Source organism: Prionailurus viverrinus, chromosome D4 (genome assembly GCF_022837055.1).
Source record: "Prionailurus viverrinus isolate Anna chromosome D4, UM_Priviv_1.0, whole genome shotgun sequence".
Classification (NCBI taxonomy): Eukaryota; Metazoa; Chordata; class Mammalia; order Carnivora; family Felidae; genus Prionailurus; species Prionailurus viverrinus.
Window position 1 is genome coordinate 90,257,960 of NC_062573.1, and position 21,093 is coordinate 90,279,052.

Below are 21,093 nucleotides of genomic sequence, written 5' to 3' on the forward strand. Positions count from 1 at the left end.
ACAGAACAAAAAAACTCGAACTCTCCCAGCTCCTCGTTTTCGACCATTCTGTCAACAGCTGTTAACAGGTACCCCTTCTGTGCTAGGCATAGCTCTAAGCCTGGCAAATACGAGTAAGAACAAGAAAGAATTTGGTAACGTTCTGTTTTTCTGGAAGAACTCACGGTGTCGTGGGGGATTTGCTCAAAGGTGAGGGTGGAAGGACGGGGACCAGGCACTGACCCTCCTTTTGCCCCTGTGACTGGCACGAGCTCTGTGGAAACCAGGCACTCGAGTATTGGATGACAACAGTGAACAAAATCAAGACGGTATGGCTTCAAAAGCACAGAACATTCTAGAGAGTTGGTAGTGGTTCAGAAGCGTCCAGAAATGAGAGGCCATGCCGGTTATCAGAAAGAACAAGCACTTTGGAGTCGAAGTGACAGAGGTTAAACCTCAGCTTTGCCACTTGTTTGCTACGTGCCTCTGGCAATTTATTTTGCCTTCCGTTACAGTACCCATCTCAGAAGGTCGCCGTGGGTCCAAAACAGCACATTCATGCGTTTCATAAATGCTTGCCGGGCATTCGGCATGTGCCAGGCACCGTTCTAGGCCCTGAGGGTCTAGCGGGGGCCAAAACAAGGTCTCTGCCTTCACAGAGCTTGTATTCCAGTGGGTGGAGATCAACAATAGGCTAATAAAACAAATACCAACCATGCCACATGTGAAGATGCTATGAAGAAAAATAAAGCAGTGGCAGGGACAGAGTGGCCAGGGGTGGGTACTATTTTAAAACAGTGTGACCAAGGAAGACCTAGGAACCTTCAGGAAATGAAGGAGAGAGCCAGAGGCAGAGGGCACAGTCAGTGCAAAGGCCCTGGGGCAGGGGCAGGCCTGATGTACTCTAGGAGCCATGAGAAGGCCAGTGTGTCTGGAGTGGAATGTGCCGGGGGCAAGTGGTAGGAGATGGGGTCTCAGGTAACATGGGAGAAGGGGGTGGTTTATAGTGGGCCTCAGAGATCCTGGCGAAGAGGTGTCTAAGTACAATGGGAAGCTAGCAGTCTTCCGGGCAGAAGAGAGACACTTCCAAAGTAGCCCTCCGGCTGCGGTGTGCAGAGATTACAGAGGTGCCAGGGGAGAGGCAGACAGGCCAGTTGGGTGTTGCAATAACCCAGCTGAGAAAGAAGAGGCAGGGGGCAACTCTAAGACTTCTGGGTTGGGCAGCAAGAAGAATGGGGAGGTCACCGAGTGACACAGAGGCCACTGCTCAAGAGCACGTGTGGAAATCAAGGGGAGACGGCAACAGGCAGGTGCGGGGATCCGAGGCTGAAGCCCAGGGAGAGACCCGGACTAAGGGTGTAAACGTGGGCGTCATCCGCTAACAGGACACGTTTACAGCCACGGATGGAGGACGGCATCCAGGCAGTGCGAGGAGACGGAGGAGGGACTCGATCCAAGAACTGAGCCCCGGGACACACGGGTGTTTTGGGAAGAGGAAGAGGAATCTGCAAAGACTGAGAACCCAAAAGCAGGGCGCGGGGGGAGATCCTAAGGGAACAGCAGCTGCTCTCGTGAAAGGTGGAACCCACCGAGCCCCACTCTGCGGTTCTGCTGCACAAGACCTCCGCGCTCTGCGACCGAGGGAGCTGCAGGGATCCGGACGCCCCACAAATAAGCACGGCCGGCAAGCAGTCACCTTAAGAGCAGACACAGAGCCCATCACCGTGGCATTTTCACTAAGAGTAGAAGGCAAGAACGAGGGGAAAGGGAGAAGGTAAGTGTTTTCATTTCATGCTTCCAAAAGGCCCCCACATTGCTACACAGGATTTTTGAACAGAAACAAAGGAATCTTCTTATTCACAGTGTTGGTGGTCGACAGTCCTCATGGTAGTTACGTCACACCGACACCTGTAAGACCCCGTGACCTTCACCAAACGCGCAGCAGACACGACTGCAGCCGTCCCCACCCGCGCCCCAAGCGTGCTGCCGGGACAGCGTCACAACAGCCCCGCGAGCGGGCACTCTGGGCAGCTCTGGTTTACACGGGCAATGACAGGAGAGTCTCCGGGTGACGACTTCACGTCACACAGCTAGCAGTGGCCCAGCAAGGACGCAGACCCCAGCGAGCTTGCTCCAGAGCCTGTATCCTCACCGCGGTTTGCCCACGAGCTGGGTCGACGATGACGACGGTGACGGTGACGGTGACGACCGCGGCTCTGTTAACTACGTACAGCAAAATCTGCTCAACTAATTTTCACTCAAATTAAGCATCATGTAATTTGTATAATTAATAATACCATGGGCCGTATTAGCGTAGACTCGTACTCCCCTGTTGAGCCAAATGCCAACGGAAACGGATCGTGTCACTTTTATTAGAATCCAGCAACCGGTTTACCTTGACGCGCAGAGAAAAGGAAAAGATGAACTGGAGGAAAAATCAACTGTGTAGACTGGGATTAGGAAATAAAGTAAAAGGCCAAGATAAACTGCTTTTAACGTCAGCTGAAGATTTAATACAGCTCTGGAAGGTTTCAATTATTTACATGCTTGGTCCACGCAGTGTATATCTGGGCTAATGAGATTCAATTGCTGGGTATAAATCTGAAACAGGACAACCCGATTGTCTAAAGGAAACAGTTGCCTGGGCTCCTGTGTTAATAACTCTTCAAAACAAAGATTATGATTCGGGAAGAGTAGCATCATTTCTGCTTCATGTTATTGATTGCAGCAGGAGCTGAGAGAAATGGCTCCATCTGGTCAAACGCAAACTCTGAGACGAGGTGCAAAGGATTCAAAGAACCTATTGATCAGTATTGTTGTCCTTCTAATAACAAGACCAACAATAATAATTTACATTGTCTCTTTGTCCTGCGACGATTATGAAGCCCCAAGGGAACCCCACCTCTTTGTGAAGTTCCCCACGTCTGGCACTAAGGGCTACGTGACGCCACATAACGATGTGGACACAGAGACGTTAGCGGGTAATTGGCCGGATCACAGCACTTCCCCGTTAGGGTTTCCAGAAGGGCTTCGCGCACATGGTAGGTGATGAGGTAGGTGCTGCAAATACGTTTTGAAGCAAAGGGACCCATTTAAGATCAACCCACGTATGGTCCTTCAATACAGGCATAAACAGGGCGGAGGAGCACAAAGGAAGAAACCATCTCCGCCTGAAGTAAGGGTGGGCTTCTGGAAAGGTCACATCAGGTCCCAATCATAAAGAAGACACAGCAGGTTTGTCAGAAAGGGCAGGAGGGAGACAAGAACGCCACAGGCAGAGGGAAGAACAGCAAGAGGCACCGAGGCAAAGGGACGTGAAGCATTTGGAGACTGGTTCCCAAGGAGCTTCTGGAAAAGAGGAGGTATGTTCGCTTATCACAGTAAGCGGAGAAGAGCTACGGGCATGTCGCAGCTTGGGGTGAGGGGTACTAAAACTTCTGCACTACTCGGGCCGGTACCATACCAGGAGGAGCCATTGCATCCGAGATGCCAACCGTGCCTCCACTGCGAGCACTGGAGGGCGGGGAGGGTGCCCAGGCAGCGGGGAGACAGGCAGGAGGAGAGCCGGCAAGGTAAACTGAGGCCGGGTGACAGAGACCACACAAGCTTCCCTATGGAGGCAGGCTTTATACACTGCAAGCCAACGAGAAGCCAACAGGGCGTGGCGAGACCTGCCCTCTGGAGCGATCGCTCAGACGTGGAAGATGGAGCGGAGGCACAACATCAAGAAACACGGAGACCGGGAGAACACCTGGACGGCTGTGGCAAGAGTTCCGGCAAGAGTGGGGAGGAGGGGGGGGGTGCGGAGGGGCTGCGGGGAGACGCCGGGAAGGATGCGTGTGGCATTCTGCGTGTGTGGGGACGGCTCACCGCTGGAGATGACAGTTTGGAGTTATCGTTCCCACGGGATTTGATCAGTAAGCATTTGTCACGAGAATGGAGACGAGCACCGGAACAGAGAGCTGTCAAACTGGGGGCAGAGTGTAAGACAAGCAGTCCGGAAGTCGGGTACCCTGAAAACAGGCCCAACACTTAGCCCTGAAGAAAACCGAAGGAGACAACAAAAAAACCAGTTACGGAAGCCGTGGCACCGTGCGTGCCCGGAACCCACTCTTCACCCTGCCCCACAGAGCTAAGTGCCACCTGTCTGCACCAGGTATTGAGTTCAGAGAATGTATTGAAAATATTTTTAAGGTAAAATCCAACTCCAAAGGACTTCACAAATAGCCTTCTCCCACATTTCAAGTCACTACTGTAAATGCCAGCCTCGTGAGATACACCTGTCAGAGCTGATGGAACATGCCTCCCAATATCTGGGGGACAAATGCAACTGAAATGTGCCGAAGGAAGGAAGCTGTCGATCTGAATTACAGGGGCTTTAAAGGGAATTCGCCAGAAACGGCAGACTCCCGGCATACTGGCGTTTTGGGGTGCGGTTCTAGGGTGCCTCACTGGGCTTTCACTAATTTAGACTAAGTATTTTTAGGGAATCCTAGGGAAACTACCAAACGAAACGCCCATTCAAATGACAGATGTAAGCGCGCCACTGCCTCTGGGAACAACTATGTTGGAGTAATAGCTAAAGAAACTAGAGATAGAACATACATCTAGTAAATGGTATTTTCGAACAAGGAGAGAGAAAGAAAGGAAGGAAGGGAGGGAGAGAGCAAACAGTATAAACTGCTCCTTGAAATTAGTCCTAAAAAACATGCTCGTGTCAGAAAATAAAAACCACGTAACTCAAAAAAGTGTTTCTGAAGATTTGGTCGTCAGAAAACGGGAAACCGGATTTAAACACCCAAGTATTTTTTTTTAAGCCGCTCTGCTCTCGTGCCTGAAAGTATCAAATCCATCCGCCTCCTTTACATGGCCCGCATCACTAACACGGTCCCTCTAAGGCTGCACGTTAACCTGGAAGCTACCGGAAACTCGCCTGGAAGTGGAGTACAAACGTTAAGATGTAGTGAATACAAAACGAGAGGAAGGAGAAGAAGCAGGTGACCAGGCAGCCTAAAGAGAAAGGACTCAGAGCTCCAGCTGGGGTCTGAGACCAGGGTAATTAGCCTCCCTTAGGCACCAGGCGCCCTTCCGCCCTTCCTCCCTTCCTTCCTTTTTTTTTTTTATGTTTATTTATTTTTGAGAGAGAGAGCACCCGCAGGGGAGGGGAAGAGAGAGTGGGAGACACAGGGTCTGAAGCGGGCTTTGCGCCGACATCAGTGAGCCCGATGCAGGGCTCGAACGCATGAACCACGAGGGCATGGCGGGAGCCAAAGTCGACACTCGACCAACTGAGCCACCCAGGTGCCCCAGGAGCCCTTTCTAATGGAAGCCACAGTCCCCCTCTCTCAGGAAGGGGCACAGAAGTTAAGTGCAGCCACACACGAAAACTGCAGAGATTTCCGGAAGCCTGGCCATCACCTCCCAGGGCGTCACGGACCAAGGTTAGGACCCCTGCAGTTAAAGCAACAGCTAATTAATTATAGCAGATGAAACAGGAACAGGACAGGGAGCTCCCACAAAACGACATCTGTATGTTTTAACGGAAGATGGTGTCTATACCGAACTTAAGATCCCACGCTTTCAGAGCCAAAGCCAAGCATATTTAGCAGAAGCCCTACAGACACTTTGCCTAAGAAACCAAGTGGGTCCAGAAAAATTACCAAGGCCACCACCCCACCCCCCGCCCATGCCCCAACGTCGTTTCCTGTTCCTGGTGCGCTGAGTCCCGAGTTCATCTCTGGCGGTGGGGGGGGTGGGGGGGGTGGGGGTGGGGCTGGGGACTGCAAGGGTAAGTGTCCCCCGAGCAGGCAGGCACAGCACAGTCATGGCGTTTGGGGCAGCTGCAGGTTAATTTCTCAAAGATGAATGAACATCTGGACACTTGAGTCAGACAGACTAGGGTCCCACCTCCACTCTGCCACTGAAGATCTGGGTTTCTCTTCCGGTGTGCCCTGAGCCGCCCAGCTCCCGGGGTCCCGACCAGGGCTGCGTGAGGTGGCGCATGGAAGGAAGGGAGCTTGGGCCTGGCACAGAGAATGCGCCTAGTAAATGAGGCAATCTCCTTAAGAAATATTTCTAGTATCAGGACAGCCTCTCTGTACCCAGGGAGTTCTATCCCGGAAAGGACAGTGTTTCTTTTATAAATTTGAATCCTAGAGTAATGCAGACTTACAATAAGTGCTTATTATGTGAAACAGTAACACAGTTCTAAAAGTCAAAAACCATACAAAAGGTGACACCCAGAGGCACGTCACCTCTCCCCACGCACCACCCCCCCTCCCTCTCCCCAGTGCCTTGCTGCAGGTGGAGCCTTCCTGTGCGTCTCCCCTTAGAGACAAGCAGATGATGGTTACTTTATATGCTCCTTTCTTACAAACAAGGAAGCAGATTAAGAATACTCTCGCACTTTGCTTTTTTGCTCCTAACAACATGCCCTAGAAATCGTGTCGTAGGAGCCACAGAGGTCTTTCTTGTTCCTTCTCAAAGATGGAGACAGAAATGGTGTGGCTCCATGGTGTGGCCATATCACAGTTTACTCGGCCACTCTGCTCTGCCCAGGTTATTTCCAGTGTTTTGCAATTGCAAACAGGCTGCAATTAAGGCGTCTGCGGACATGTGCGCTCACACTGTAGGAGGTGTGTGTTGCGGGTATATTCCTGGGGCAGTGCCGCTGGGTCAGAAGGTGCATGTACACACGGCTTTATGAGACGTGGCCGAAGTCCCTCCGAAAGGGCTGCGCCACTCTGCACTCCCGCCAGCAGGGTACGATGGTGTGTGTTTCCTTACGGGCTCACCAATGTGAGAATGTGTTGTTACGCTTTCTAACTCCTGCAGATCTGGAAGTGGGACTTGGTGCCTCCGAGTGGTTTTGATTTGCATGTCTCGAATTACCGCTAAGGTTGAACATCTCTTCATATGTTTAAGTACCATTTTTATATCTTTTGGGTGGGGGGGGGCATGAATTGTCTTTTGTTCCCCTTTATTTTCGGTCTTTTTTCCCTTTAAGATTTAAAAAATGACCTTAGAAGGGCACCTGGGTGGCTCTGTCGGCTAAGTGTCCGACTCTTGATTTTGGCTCAGGCGATGATCTTAAAGTTTGGGAGTTCAAGCCCCAGGCTGGGCTCCATGCTGATAGCACGGAGCCTGCTTGGGATTCTCTCTCACCCTCTCTCTCCGCCATTCCCCCTGCTCACGTGCCTGCTCTCTTTCAAAATAAATAAACTTAAAAATAAAAATAAAAATAAACATAAAAATTACCTTAAGGATATTAGGTCTGTATCTGTGATATATGTCGCAAATATTTTCTCCCAGACTATCAGTTGCCTTCTGACTTTATTATGGTGTTTTTGGCCACCTACAAGTTTTTCCCTTTTTATGAACAAGGCCCTATCAACTTGAGATGCCACCTTTATCATATGCTAAATGTACTAAATCTTCATATGTACTTGAGTCTACTTCAAGCCTATCTTATTCTACTAGCCTGATTGTCTACCTATAAGCCAATACCACACAGTTTCAGTTACAGAAGCTTTAGAGTATGTTTCAATGCCCGACAGACCAGTTTTTTTGTTCTGTTTTGTTTTGGGTTTTCTGGCGTCTTCCTACCCTTTCTTACATGTTTCTTTTCCATATGAACTTTAATATCAACCGAAAAAAAAATCTTTTAATGATTGCATTCAATTCATTCACATTTATTGTTATGACGGATACATATGGACTCAACTTGGTCACACGGTTGAATAGTTATCACGGGTGCTATATTTTCAATGCTTCTTTCTCTGAGCGATGTTTTGTTGGCTCACTCAGTTATTGATTGACTCACTGTATTCAGGAAGGCTTGTATTTTTGTTCTCTTACCTTTGTACTTATCCATTTTAATGCCTTGAGACTCCCATTTTCTTAGATAGCATTTTAGTATCTCGTTTGTCAATTTTTAATGGGGTCTTTTCATGTTCATCTATCACACACACAAATACAGTCCTGCATCGACAACTGAACACATCACATGCTCACTGTCGGTCCTTCGGCTCAGGCTCCCCAGCTCAGCTCTTGGTTGGATGAAGCTCACCCTCCGGTAGATTCCACAGGATAGGCTGGCAGGTACAGAATTCTCATATGTTCAAATGGTTCTTCCCGGCTTCACTACTTAAAAGACACATGTATCCTTCATTCACACTTTGAAAATGCCGCTCCATGACCGCCTTGCTTTATATATTGTTTTGGAGACATCTGATGCCAGTCTAATTCTTTTGCCTTGTAAGTTACTGGATTTTTTTGTTTGTTTGTTTTTTTGCTTGGAAGCTTTGAGGATTTTTTTCTCTATCTTTGAAGTCTGATAGCATTACTAGAATGTTTCTTAGACTTGATTGTTGCTGGTCAATTTCCCAAGTGTCCAGAGAGCCCTTTCAATGTGCACATTCAGCCCTTCTTTAAGTTAAAATTTTTCTAACAGTCTTCCATATTTTTTTTTTTTGCAACGTTTATTTATTTTTGGGACAGAGAGAGACAGAGCATGAACGGGGGAGGGGCAGAGAGAGAGGGAGACACAGAATCGGAAACAGGCTCCAGGCTCTGAGCCATCAGCCCAGAGCCTGACGCGGGGCTCGAACTCACGGACCGCGAGATCGTGACCTGGCTGAAGTCGGACGCTTAACCGACTGCGCCACCCAGGCGCCCCTAACAGTCTTCCATATTAAGACTACTTGTTCCATTCTTTCATTTCTCTTCTCCACAGACTAATTACATACATGTTGTTTCTTTGCCTCTGTCTGGCTTCAACCACTTTCCCTCTGACCCTTTCTTACTTCTTTGTCTTAGTTTCATTCTCTCGGTTTCCCCACCTTTCTTCAATGTTCTCTAGCAAATTTCATTTGAGTATCTTTGTCCTTGAATATCTTGAAATTTAGTCTTAATTTCTGAGACAGTTTTATCATCTTCCAAGTTTTCCAGAGTATAATAAATCCTTTTCATTTCTTCATAACCTTTTCATTTCACTTCTGTTCTTAATTTCTGAATTTCTGATTCAAGGACTTTCAAAAAAGTCTCCCCAAATGCTTGGGGAGTACCGTGTTAGACAGTTTTCTTCTGCTTTGTGGTGTTTGTTTCCTTGATGGGGGGCCTGGGGGCGTGTCTTCAGTTGAGGTGTTTGTTCACTGAACATTTTCTTACGAAAAATTTCAAATATCTAAATAGTCAGAAGAACTGTGGAGTGAACATCCATATTCCCACGAGCTTGGTTCTGGGATCGTTACCACTTTGTTCTGCCTGCTGTATCACACATCCATCTATCTCTCCACTTACCATCTTCTTTTGTTTTTTTTATTAAAAAACATTTTTTTTTAACGTTTATTCACCTTTGAGACAGAGACAGAGCATGAATGGGGGAGGGTCAGAGAGAGAGGGAGACACAGAATCCGAGGCAGGCTCCAGGCTCCGAGCTGTCAGCACAGAGCCCGACGTGGGGCTTGAACTCACGGACCGTGAGATCGTGACCTGAGCCGAAGCTGGACGCTTAACTGACTGAGCCACCCAGGTGCCCCCCATCTTATTTTCTTGATGCATCTGAAAGTTGCAGTCGTTAGTAATCAACCCTAAACACTTAGGCAAGCATATCCTTAAGGAGAGTTTAATATTTATTTAAAAGAAATTTTTCTGAGGGGCACCCGGGTGGCTTGGTCAGTTAAGTGTCTGACTTTTGATTTTGGCTCAGGTCATGATCTCACGGTTTGTGGGTTCGAGCCCCTCACTGGGCTCTGTGCTGACAGCGCTGGGATTCTCGTTCTGCCCTTCCCCGGCTCATATTCTCTCTCTCAGAATAATAAACATTAAAAAAATAATGAAATCAAAATTCTGAGGCAAAATCTGCCTGTAATAAAATTGCATACACCTTTGTGGACCACTCTCTGTATTTTGAAAAGTGTGAACGGCCACCGTAAACCACATCTCTATCAGATTACAGAGCACCTGTGCCACCACAGAATGTTCCTTCATGCCCTTCCCAGTCAATGCCTGCCCCATCCCTCCCAGGGCAAATCCTATTCTGATTCTGTCCACCTTAGTCTTAGCCTGTTCTATAACTTCATATAATGCAACCACACGGTATGTTCTCTTCCGTGCGAGGCCATCCACGATCTTCCTGGTTGTGAGCAGGTTCAGACACAAAGAGGGATTGCTTGGTAGCCACCCAGATTAAAAAGCCATCAAGATTTTGCCACACCTGCTTTATCTATCCCTCCTCTTTCTCTGCTGCAGTATTTTAGAGCATACCTCGTATATCACGCCATGTCAGCTCTAAATACATCGGCATCCACCTTGGAAAACCACGCCTTTTGTTTCCGGACCACGAGCTCGGCATCATACCTAACAAAATTACCCCACATTCCTTGGTATCATTTGAAATTTAGACCATCTTCAGATCGTTGGGATTGCTTCAAAAACTGTTTTGCCGCTGGTCTGTTCGAATCGGGATCCAAACGGGGTCCACATTCCGCATTTTGCTCTAAAGACTTTAACCACTCCATCCTCCCTGTTGGTCCCCGTCACTGACTTTGTTGAAGAAACGCAACTCACTGCCCTGTAGAATGTCCTGCACGCCTTTGCCTTGTGCTTTTTGCCTTTTTTTTTTTTTTAAACCTCAAAGTTTTCTATCGCTGATAGACTTCCATTCATGTCACTGCCATTGCAACAAATATTTCTGGAACCACCTTTCTGAGATTTAGTTTGAGATACTGTTTTTGAATATGCTTAATAACTGAACGTACTTCAAATAGTGGCTCTCAAACATTTTGGTCTCAGGACTTCTCTCTACACTCTTGAAAATTATTTGCGGACGCCATGGAACTTCTGTTTCTGTGAGCTACGGTTACCAATATTTACCATATTAAAAATAAAACAAATGATTAAAGACTACCAGAGCTGGGACACGCGGGTGGCTCAGCCAAGTTAAACCGACAAGTCTGACTCCTGATTTCGGCTCGGGTCACGAACTCACGGTCTGTGAGCTCGAGCCCCACATCGGGCTCCACGCGGACAGTGTGGAGCCTGCTTGGGATTCTCTGTCTCCCCTTCTCTCTGCACCCCCCCCCCCCCGCTCACTCTCTATCTCTTGCTCCCTCTCAAAATAAATAAATAAATAAATAAATAAATAAATAAATAAACAAACAAACAAACGTTAAAAAATTATATCCATAAAAAATACAGACTATTGGAGCCAATCAATTGGGTGTCAGCATGACGACATCATCTTATGTTGTAGAGGTTCTGGAAAACTCCACCGGGAATGTGTGAATAAACAAGTAAAACAGGTGAGCAATGTCTCAGTATTGCCATAAGAACAGTTTGGGCGTTGCAGACCTCCTGAAAGGGTCTCTAGGACCCTTGTGGCTAAACCATAATTTGAGACCAGCTGCCACAAAAGAATGGATCTGATTTTTGGAGACAAACATCTTTTGGAACCAGGTTTGGTAAAGCAATTTTGATGTCTCCAAAATGAAGAACTATAAAAACAGATTTTTCTTATAAGTCTTATAAAATGGCATTTAAAAAAAACCACAAGCATTTAACAAAGAATTCCAGTAATATTCTATGCTGTGACAAAAATGTGAAAACACGGGCAGAGTTCCCTAAACCGACCGTTGTCGCATCACAGACTTTAGCTCCAGATGGTCTTCAGACATCTCCAAGGTCAACCAAGGTCATGATCTAAGTCTTCGCACGTCTGGAAAAAATCTGTGTTGCTCCTTTGGAATTCCTGGAGGGGTGTCAATCAGCACAGCCATTCAGGAAAACGCTTTGGCGCTTCCATGGGCAGTCACACGTCCGCACGCCCTACACCGGGCTTTCTCGGCTTTGACACTTTTCATTTGGGGCTGGACGGCCCCCCTTTGAGGTGGGGGGCTGTCCTGTTCGCTGGAAGATGTCTAGCATCAGGTCAGGGCTCTACCCACAGGATGCCAGTCACACCCGTCCCCTGAACTTGTGACCGTTAAAAATGTTTCTAGACTGTTCCAAATGTCCCTTGGGAGGCAAAAGTCACTCTGGCTGAGAACCACTGCCCTAAACCAAGCATTCAGCTCCTAGGAGTAGCTCTGGGAAAAGTTTGGGCCCGTGGGTCCCAAGGAACATGAACAAGAATTGCAGAGCAGAGACTGTTCAGGGTACAAACACAAAAACCAGAAGCGCATCAGTGACCACTGATCGAAAAATGGTTAACTAAATTAGTATACTTTCATATAATGGAATATTTCATATTAGCAAAATGAATAAGCTATAGCTAAACCAACAATTTGAATCAAATTAGGTAAAAAAAAAAAAAATTAAGTCCCTGCAGACAACATATGATATCTTTTACAAATAATTAAGTACAACAGGCCACATTAAAGAGTACACTAAGAATACACAGTACATGTTAAAGCTTCCCTCATAGAAGGCCAGGGAAGAGAATAATAAACAGGGGAGAGACAAGAGTTCCTTACAGGGCAGGGGACGGGAGGAGATACTCACAGGGTGTAGAGATTGCAGATAAATTCTAGCTCTGGGGCTGGGTGGTAGGTTCACACATTAAAGAGATACGAAGGGGCCACGCCTGGATCAACGATGACAGTGTGGCATGAATCAAGGATTGTGATCAATTCAGTTTTGGACACCTAACGTTAAAGTAAAACTTAAAAGATCCCAGTCCCCCACACAGTCTGTGAGTCTGGTCTACCGCTCCTGTGGTCTCACCTCCTCTGCGGGCGCCCAGCCCTCCGGGCATCCCAGCCTCCGTGGTTTTATCTGAACACACCCACTGTCATCCAGCTAGGGTCTTTGGTACCTGTGCCGCCTCTCCCGGACCCAGCTCAGCACGTCACCCCACTTCCTGCAGGTGTCTACTCACAGAGGCTTCCTGACCCCCAGCCCCACCCCTATGGCACCTCTGTTTCTCTCCAGCCCTGTTCCGCTTCTTTCCCCCTCAGCCCGATCGCCATCTGCCATCAGATTACACAACAACTGGCTGGTGTCCCATCCATTTTCCGTTCTCAACACAGGCTCCGTGAGTGCGGGGACTTGGGTCGGTGCCGAACAGCACCCCCAACCATGTCTTTCTCTCCTGGTGCTCTGAGTATTTACTGAATAAGTGAATGGATGCTTTAGCAACCTAGCTCATAAAACAGTGTGATGCCAAAGCTGGGACTTACCGAACAGCCCGCCTTCACTGGAACTCCAAGGGCTCCACAGGTTGAATACTGTTTCTCAAAACAGTGCTGCACAGATTACCTGAGGCTTGGGTGGGGCACCTGTGAAATGAGGTTCTTGGGCTCTATCCCGGAGCTGCAGAATCAGAATTTCTGTGCTGCCAGGCATGTGCACTTCTCCCAAAGTATACTGGTGATTCCTGGGCTGACAAAGGTCTGAGGACTACTGAACCCAGTGGAGACAACAAAGCCCAGGGGACGTAAGCAGTTTAGCTGTTCAACAGTCTTTCCTACCGCAAGAGCTTCTGCTAGAGCAAAATGATATAATCTGCCTGAATGGTTTAAAAAAGATGTGTTGTTCAGGGGCACCTGGGTGGCTCAGCCGGTTAAACGTCTGACTCGGCTCGGGTCATGATCTCACAGTCCATGAGTTCGAGCCCTGCCTTGGGCTCTGTGCTGACAGCTCGGAGCCTGGAGCCTGCTTTGGATTCTGTGTCTCCCTCTCTCTCTGCTCCTCCCCCACTCATGCTCTGTCTCTCTCTCTCTCAAAAATAAATAAACATTTAAAAAAATTTTTTTTAATAAAAAAGTAAATAAATAAAAAGATGTGTCGTTCAAATGCAAGGCACGAATATGTTAAAAAATTAAAGGTTAGTTAACATGTGTATTTAGAAAGATTGATAAATGAGTCTCATCTCTTGTAAATCGTACACTGTAAATAGTTACTTACAAAATAATCAAGGTATATTTCAAATATCATGGTTGAGGTTTCATCTTTTTCTTCTTTTCTACGTTTGTATACCTAGCGGATCAGTCAAAAATTGTAGATTAATATTTTAAATGCCAAAAGAAGCCAGCTGCTTGTTCTAGTCTCTGACTCAGTTAAGCTCTTACAATATTTTGACTGTTTGAAGAAAATTAATAATGGGATGTTAGGTGGTAGATTAACTGAAACTAAATATCAACACAGCTAGATTTATTTTTGGATGGCTGAGCTCATCCCTTCAAAGAACGGAAACAGGATTTATTATATCATGAGTTATGAACTTACACAACACCAAAACGGCCCCCTCCACCCCCCAACAGAGCAGAGAGCCAGCCACAGCATATTTAAAGATTATGTAAGAGGCTGAGAGTTTATGTTTCCCATCAGCTAGGACTTGGCATTTACAGGATACAGTCAATTACCTAAGGCTCACGAAGACGCCAGAAGTTAAGACAATAATTGGAGTCAAACTAGTACCAATGCTCACTGCTTCTCCCTCGAGTAGAAGGTCCCCCCCTGCAGCCAATGCAAGCAAACGGATACATACAGAAAAGAAAGATGCTTTTATTGGTCACTCACGCATCTATTCAGCAAACACTCCCCGAGCACCCCACCTGTCCTGCCTTCCCTCCTCCAGCCCCACCTGATATGCACGCACTACCTGGGGGTCCACACGTGTGACTGGGTATGTCGAACACAGTGCCCAGGCGGAAGGCGATCGCTCCTGACGTTTCTGATGGGCTCTAGAGCCCCGATGCTTCCAGCCAACACAAAAAGGCTGGTTTCACTTCTGATGTGCCAAATTGACCCCAATCACCTGAAAAAGTACCAATCCTATACTCTCCGGTTTCTCTTTTCCCCTTCTAGACTGTGAAGAAAACTTGATGATAGACCGTGGCTCCCCATTACAGATCTCTGTACATCTCAGGCACTTGGCTGCCTTTTAGCAGTGAATGCTTGGTGAAGGGGAAAACCCAAACGGGATCACCACACCTGCCTTTTGTTCACAGAATCCCCTGGAGTTCAATGACTTTATGCCGTTTTCCTGTGCGTGTGCACAAAAATATCGCCACCGCGCCCTGCCCCTCCCCCCCCCCCCCACCCCGTACTCACACACCCAAACCGGAAGAGATCTGTAACAACAAGATTGGCACAACAGGAAATCATGGAAGAGAGGCCATTTAACTGGAGCTGTTCCTGGACCCCACCTTGTACGCCAGTGTGGGCACCGTGCCGCTGCGCTTACGACTCAAGTGGCCCTGAGGACAGAGCTGTCTGCTCTACTGCTCTCAGTGCTCCCCTTCCTCCTCCAGACAGTGGCCAGCACTGGCTCCAGAGCTTGGGTTCAACATCCACATTTATAATGCTCAGGCGACTATTGTTTAGAAAGCACCACTGGAAACAACCCAAACACACACAGAGAGAAAGAATACAGCGTACATAGTCACAGAAGGGACTGCTACCTAGCAATGAAGATGGTCAAACTACCAGATCCGACCACCAACATGGATACGTCTCAGAAACCACACACACACACACACACACACACACACACACACACACACACACAGGAAAGGAATACACAGTATGACGCTATTTTTATAAAGTTCAGAATGCTTTAACCAAACTAATTTGTACATTACCTAGGAATGCATGCCCACATGGTAAACTGCATTTAAAAAGGAAGAGAAGAGGAGGATTACCAGGACAGTGGTGACTCTGGATGGAGAGGCAGGGACTGGGGAGGGGCACACACTGGTGAGGCTGTGCTTCTTAAACCGACTGGGGAGCGCTTGGGCTTATCCCTATGCTTTAGAACTGGCATACACGTTACACACATTCGTTTGTATCTATCAAATTACAGCATAAAAAACCTTTCAGAAGAAATGATCAGCTCAACGCCTGGCGACCCAAACCTTACCTGCCACCATCAGGAGCTATAAGCGACGGGAGGAGAAAGGCACCCGGAGACTTGGGAGTGGCGTCCTGGCTGTGGGGCCCAGGAGAACCTCCTGTCCCCGGCTTTCTCACTTGTGACAAGAAAACCAAGTGGACACTGACCTTCCCGGCCCTGCCTCTCTCTCCCTGGGGAATCATCGCCTCCGGCCCCGCGCAGTTCCCTGGGGTCATCACGGGAGGGGGAGCGACCGCAGGGAAGCCTGGCCGGAGTGCTCGCCCAGGGTGCAGGAGCACAGGCATGGGATGGAAGGCTGGGGACACTGAAGCATCTGGGCCAGAGGGTCCTCAGAGGACCATCACCCTGCTCTGGACACCCCCGGGACGCCCTGGTGTCTGTCCCTCCTGGCAGAGCAGCTCTACCTTCGCGTGTGGGAGCATCCGGCATCATTAGAAAGCAAACAAAACCAAAAACGAACCCTTTTCTTGCTTGAGGGAATCAGAGCGGGTTTCTGTCGACTGCACTCAAGGAAGTCTGGCCGACTCAGGAGGACGTGTCATTTTATTCAAAGGCACCGGGGCACTTCGGGCCTTGGCCGAGGTAGGGAAGAGGAGAGGTCAGCAGAGACAGCTCGCGTGCGTCCTGTTCACCGGCCGAGAGCATCTTGCCCTGTCAGCCTCGCTCACCTCCCAAAGCTTTCCAGCACAAGCTGTACATCAGATGCATACACCCCATTCCAGACGAATCTCCAGGAAAACCGCACTTTCAACTCTCGCCTGGCCCTCCTGCCCACGGTGCAGGTCCCGCACTTTCTCTGCGGAGGACACAGGAGCGGCTGAACGGCAAGGGCACTGGAGGAGCCGCCGGTCTCGCCCCTGTGCCAGGTGAGAACCCCCTTCGTCTCAGAGAGGGCGTCTGTGCAGCAGCAGCAAATGGCCTGGAGGCCTGCAATCTAATAAAACGCCATCGTGTAAAAGTAAAAACCAAATAAGACCATTACGTTGTAAGTGTGACTTGCCACCCAGCAATGGGATTCCGAATCACATCTCTCACTGCCCTTCCTATCAAGACGCACCGCCTTCTGTGAATTCCTGCGTCACCTCGGGAAGGTAACAGCTAGCTGGCTGGATGCGTGTCGTACTCCGAATAAGCCACGCCTGGGGATAAAAATGTGCACATAAAACGGGGTGTAAAACGGGGTTCTTCCCCTGAACCGAGCCCCTAACTCTCTCATCGACCTGTTAAAACAGCAGCCCCATGGGAAAGGAGATGGGGCTGACGGGTCATTGGAAATAAAAGCCGCTTTCTCGGGTGGAAGTAACTCTAATATCCTAGGCTTGTTTACCTGTGATCCTGTTCTCTCTGTCCATCCCCCTCGATGCCAAATCCCTGCCTCCATCATGAAATGAAAGCTCAATGGCCCAGAGATAATTTGAACAAACCTATTTCACTGGGGACATTCTCATTTTTATCTTCATTAACTCCGTGGTCCCTGTCAAGTATGCTGAAAGCAGGATTTATGCTTTCGCTGCTGGGTGGAGAGGATCTTAAAATTTAGACAATTTGTACATTTAACTGAGGCAGAAGATATTACAGGTTTTGTAGACAGATACAAACTGTTTTCTTTTTCTAGTAAAAGAAAACCGTTATCACCTCAATCACTGTATTTTTTAACTGAAAGAATTTTATAGTACGATACCCCGGTGAAGTTCACTAATTTTTTCTCACAAACGAAACAACACACATTTATTTCATAAGCCCACATCTCTTAAGAGAAAAAAACACGCGCGCGCGCACACACAGTAAGCCTATTCTCAGGTGAATGGCTAGAGTGAACAGTGGCTCATCCTGGGTGACTGGCTCTTTATACAAATCTGCGAAAGTCAGAAATGCTAACGTATGGGGAGTTCACACGAGGCCCCAGAGCAGCAGCAACTGACAAGACACGAAAAACACTCTATCCTGAATCCCATCTCCCTGATGCCCACAGAACACCATCACTCTGATTCAATTAATTCTACTTTTTTTTTTAAATGTTGATTTATTTACTTTAGAGAAACACAGAGAGGGAGAGAGAATGAGCAGGGGAGGGGCAGAGAGAGAGGATCCCGAGCAGACTCCTCGCTCAGCACAGAGCTGGACAGCGGGCTTGATCTCCTGACTGTGGGATCGTGACCTGAGCCGAAATCAAGAGTCGGATGCTCAGCCGACTGAGCCACCCAGGTGCCCCAATTCTGCTTTCTGTAAAATATGGTGGCTCCTCAAAACCTGTGTTCAGAGAAGTGTTCTTCAAGCACCCGTCATCACACAGACGATTAGGAGAGCTCCACATCACTGAGGTCTCTGTCTTTCTAATTAAATACAATTCAGCATTTGTGTTCTGTTCTATTTCCCGAGCACACGGGTCTTTGGTGAATTCAAGAGGAACAAACATCGGTGGTGCAGTTATGAGGCATACGTGCTCAGAGCAACTCGAAACCAGAAACGCCCAAATTAGAAATCATCAGCGGTAAGGTCTCAGAACACATCTTTCAAATACATAATGGATTTTATAGGTGATTTTTCCACAGAACCTGGTTCTGTTTTAAGGTGGTGTTTTCCCGAGCAGGCTCCAATAGCTGGGCATATCTCTGGTCTTTGGACAACGTGAAACAGATTCACCAAAACATCATGGACTGACTCACAGGTGACATGGTCCTTCAGGATATTTCCTCTCTGGTGAATACTTAGATGGGCTCTGCAATTTCATTCAAAAGCAAAGTTTCAATGTGCAAAATTTCTAAACTGCAGAATGCCAGTGAACGGAGATACGCCATTCACCATCAAACTGGGATTTAACCTCCATTTTCTAGATCCTACGACACAGAACCAGAGACCTAACCTTGAGGCCAGTCTTCTTCTACGTGGCCCTACGGATAGGTCCGGTAGAACTTACCAGAAGCATTGCTGATGTTCCATTGGGCCTGGATAAGTGGATGGACATTTCAGGAAACATCCTGTCGATGCGGCTGATCACATCATCAACGTACCTACGTGGGAAAAAGAAGTGCACACGTATGAACCGGAAACTCAGTCAAAGAAACGCACGCCTACGAGGTACTAGAGACTTCTCGCTTCCATTTGCTAATCAGTGCAATAGAGTCAAGGAGGCAAATGGCATTTACAAGTTCTTTTTACAAAAAGTACTGCTCCCTTGTTCCTCCTCGTGCCTTTCAGGGCCAACCAGTTCTCAGTGAATTCTTCTGGCATTTACCTCTGTATTTCCACAGGACACGTTTTTAATGCCAGTTCTGGCTTTTTCATTTCATTTTTTTTTAAGTTTTTTTAAAATTCTAGTTAGTTAACGTACGGCGTAATGTTCGTTTCGGGTGTACAATATAGCGATTCGACACGTCCATGCATCACCCAGTGCTCATCACGACAAGTGCGCTCCCTAATCCCCGCCACCTGTTTAACCCATCCCCCCACCCAGCCTCCCCACTGGTCACTATCCGTTTGTTCGCTACAGAGTTAAGGGCCTGTTTCTTGGTTTGCCTCTCACTCTTTTCTTCTTTTTGAACCCCCTTTGCTCATTTGTTTTGTTTCTTAAATTCCACATGAGTGAAATCATATAATATTTGTCTTTCTCTGACTGATTTATTTCACTCAGCAGAATACTCTCCAGCTCCATCCATGTCATTGCAAATGGCAAGATTTCATTCTTTTTATGGCTGGGTAATATTCCACTGTGTATGTATATACACCACTTATATAACTTATTCTTAATCCACTCATCAACTGAGAGACACTCAGGCTGTTTCCATCATTGGGCTACTGTAAATACTGCTGCTATAAACATTGGGAGGCATGTATCCCTTTGAATTAGCACTACTGTATTCTTTAGGTAAATACCCAGTAGTGCGATTGCTGGATCATCGGGTAGTTCTGTATTTAATTTTTTGAGCCGCCTCCATACCGTTTTCCACAGTGTCTCCACCAGTTTGCATTTCCATTAACAGTGCAAGACGGTTCCCCTTTCTCCACATCCTCGCCAAACTTGTTGTTTCTTGTCTTGTTGATTTTAACCATTCTGACAGGTGCGAGGGGGATACCGCACTGATTTGCATTTCTCTGATGATAAGTCATGTTGAGCATGTTTTCGTGTGTCTGTTGGCCACCTGTAAGTCTTCTTTGGAAAAATGTCTATTTATGCCTTCTGCCCATTTTTAAATTGGATTATTCCTTTTTGAAGTGTTGAGTTTTGTAAGTTCTTTGTAGATTTTGGATACTAACCCTTTATCAGATATGTCATTTGCAAATATCTTCTCCCATTCTGCCTTTCGGTTTTGTTGATTTTTTTTTTTTCCACTGTGCAGAAGCTCACTATTTTGATGTAGCCCCAATAGTTTATTCTTGCTTTCCTTTGCTTCAGGAGGCCTATCTAGAAAAAAGTTGTTACGGCCAATGTCAGAGAAGTTACTGACTGCTTTCTTCAAGGACGTTTATGGTTTCAGGTCTCACATTTAGGTCTTTAATCCATTTTGAATTTATTTTTGTGTACGGTGAAAGAGAACGGTCCAGTTTCATTCTTTTGAATGTGGCTGTCCAGTTTTCCCAACACCATTTGTGGAAGAGACTCTTTCCTACTGGGTATTTTTTCCTGCTCTGTCGAAGACTGATTATATAGTTACAGGTTCATTTCTGGATTCCTACGCTGTCCCACTGGTCTGCATGCCTAGTTTTGTACCAGCACCATACTGTTCTGATGACTAATGCTCCGTAATATGACTTGAAGTCTGCAATTGTGATGTTTCCAGCTTTGCTTTTCTTTTTCAAGACTGCTTTGGCTCTTTGGGGTCTTTTGTGTTTCCAGACAAAGTTTAGGATTGTTGGTTCTACTTCTGTGAGAAACGCTGCCGGTATTTTGATAGGGGATTGATTAAATGTGGACCGTTTGGGGTAGTACGGACATTCTTTTTTTTTTTTTTTTAATTTTTTTTTTCAACTTTTTTTTTTATTTATTTCTGGGACAGAGAGAGACAGAGCATGAACGGGGGAGGGGCAGAGAGAGAGGGAGACACAGAATCGGAAACAGGCTCCAGGCTCCGAGCCATCAGCCCAGAGCCTGACGCGGGGCTCGAACTCACGGACCGCGAGATTGTGACCTGGCTGAAGTTGGACGCTTAACCGACTGTGCCACCCAGGCGCCCCTAGTACGGACATTCTAACAATATCTGTCCTTCCAGTCCATGAGCATGGAATGTCTTTCCATTTCTTTGTGTCCTCCTCAATTTCTT

At 47.3% G+C, this 21,093-nt stretch overlaps 1 protein-coding gene across 4 annotated transcripts in view; it reads right to left on the reverse strand.

Annotated features, from left to right (window-relative positions):
* Positions 1–21,093, reverse strand: part of MED27 (mediator complex subunit 27) — a 199,371-nt gene that overhangs the window by 47,400 nt on the left and 130,878 nt on the right. For all 4 annotated transcript variants that reach the window (XM_047830718.1, XM_047830716.1, XM_047830717.1 and 1 more), the window contains exon 4: positions 18,753–18,846. In XM_047830718.1, coding sequence (XP_047686674.1) covers positions 18,753–18,846 — 94 coding nt within the window. The remainder of the gene's footprint in view (positions 1–18,752; positions 18,847–21,093) is intronic.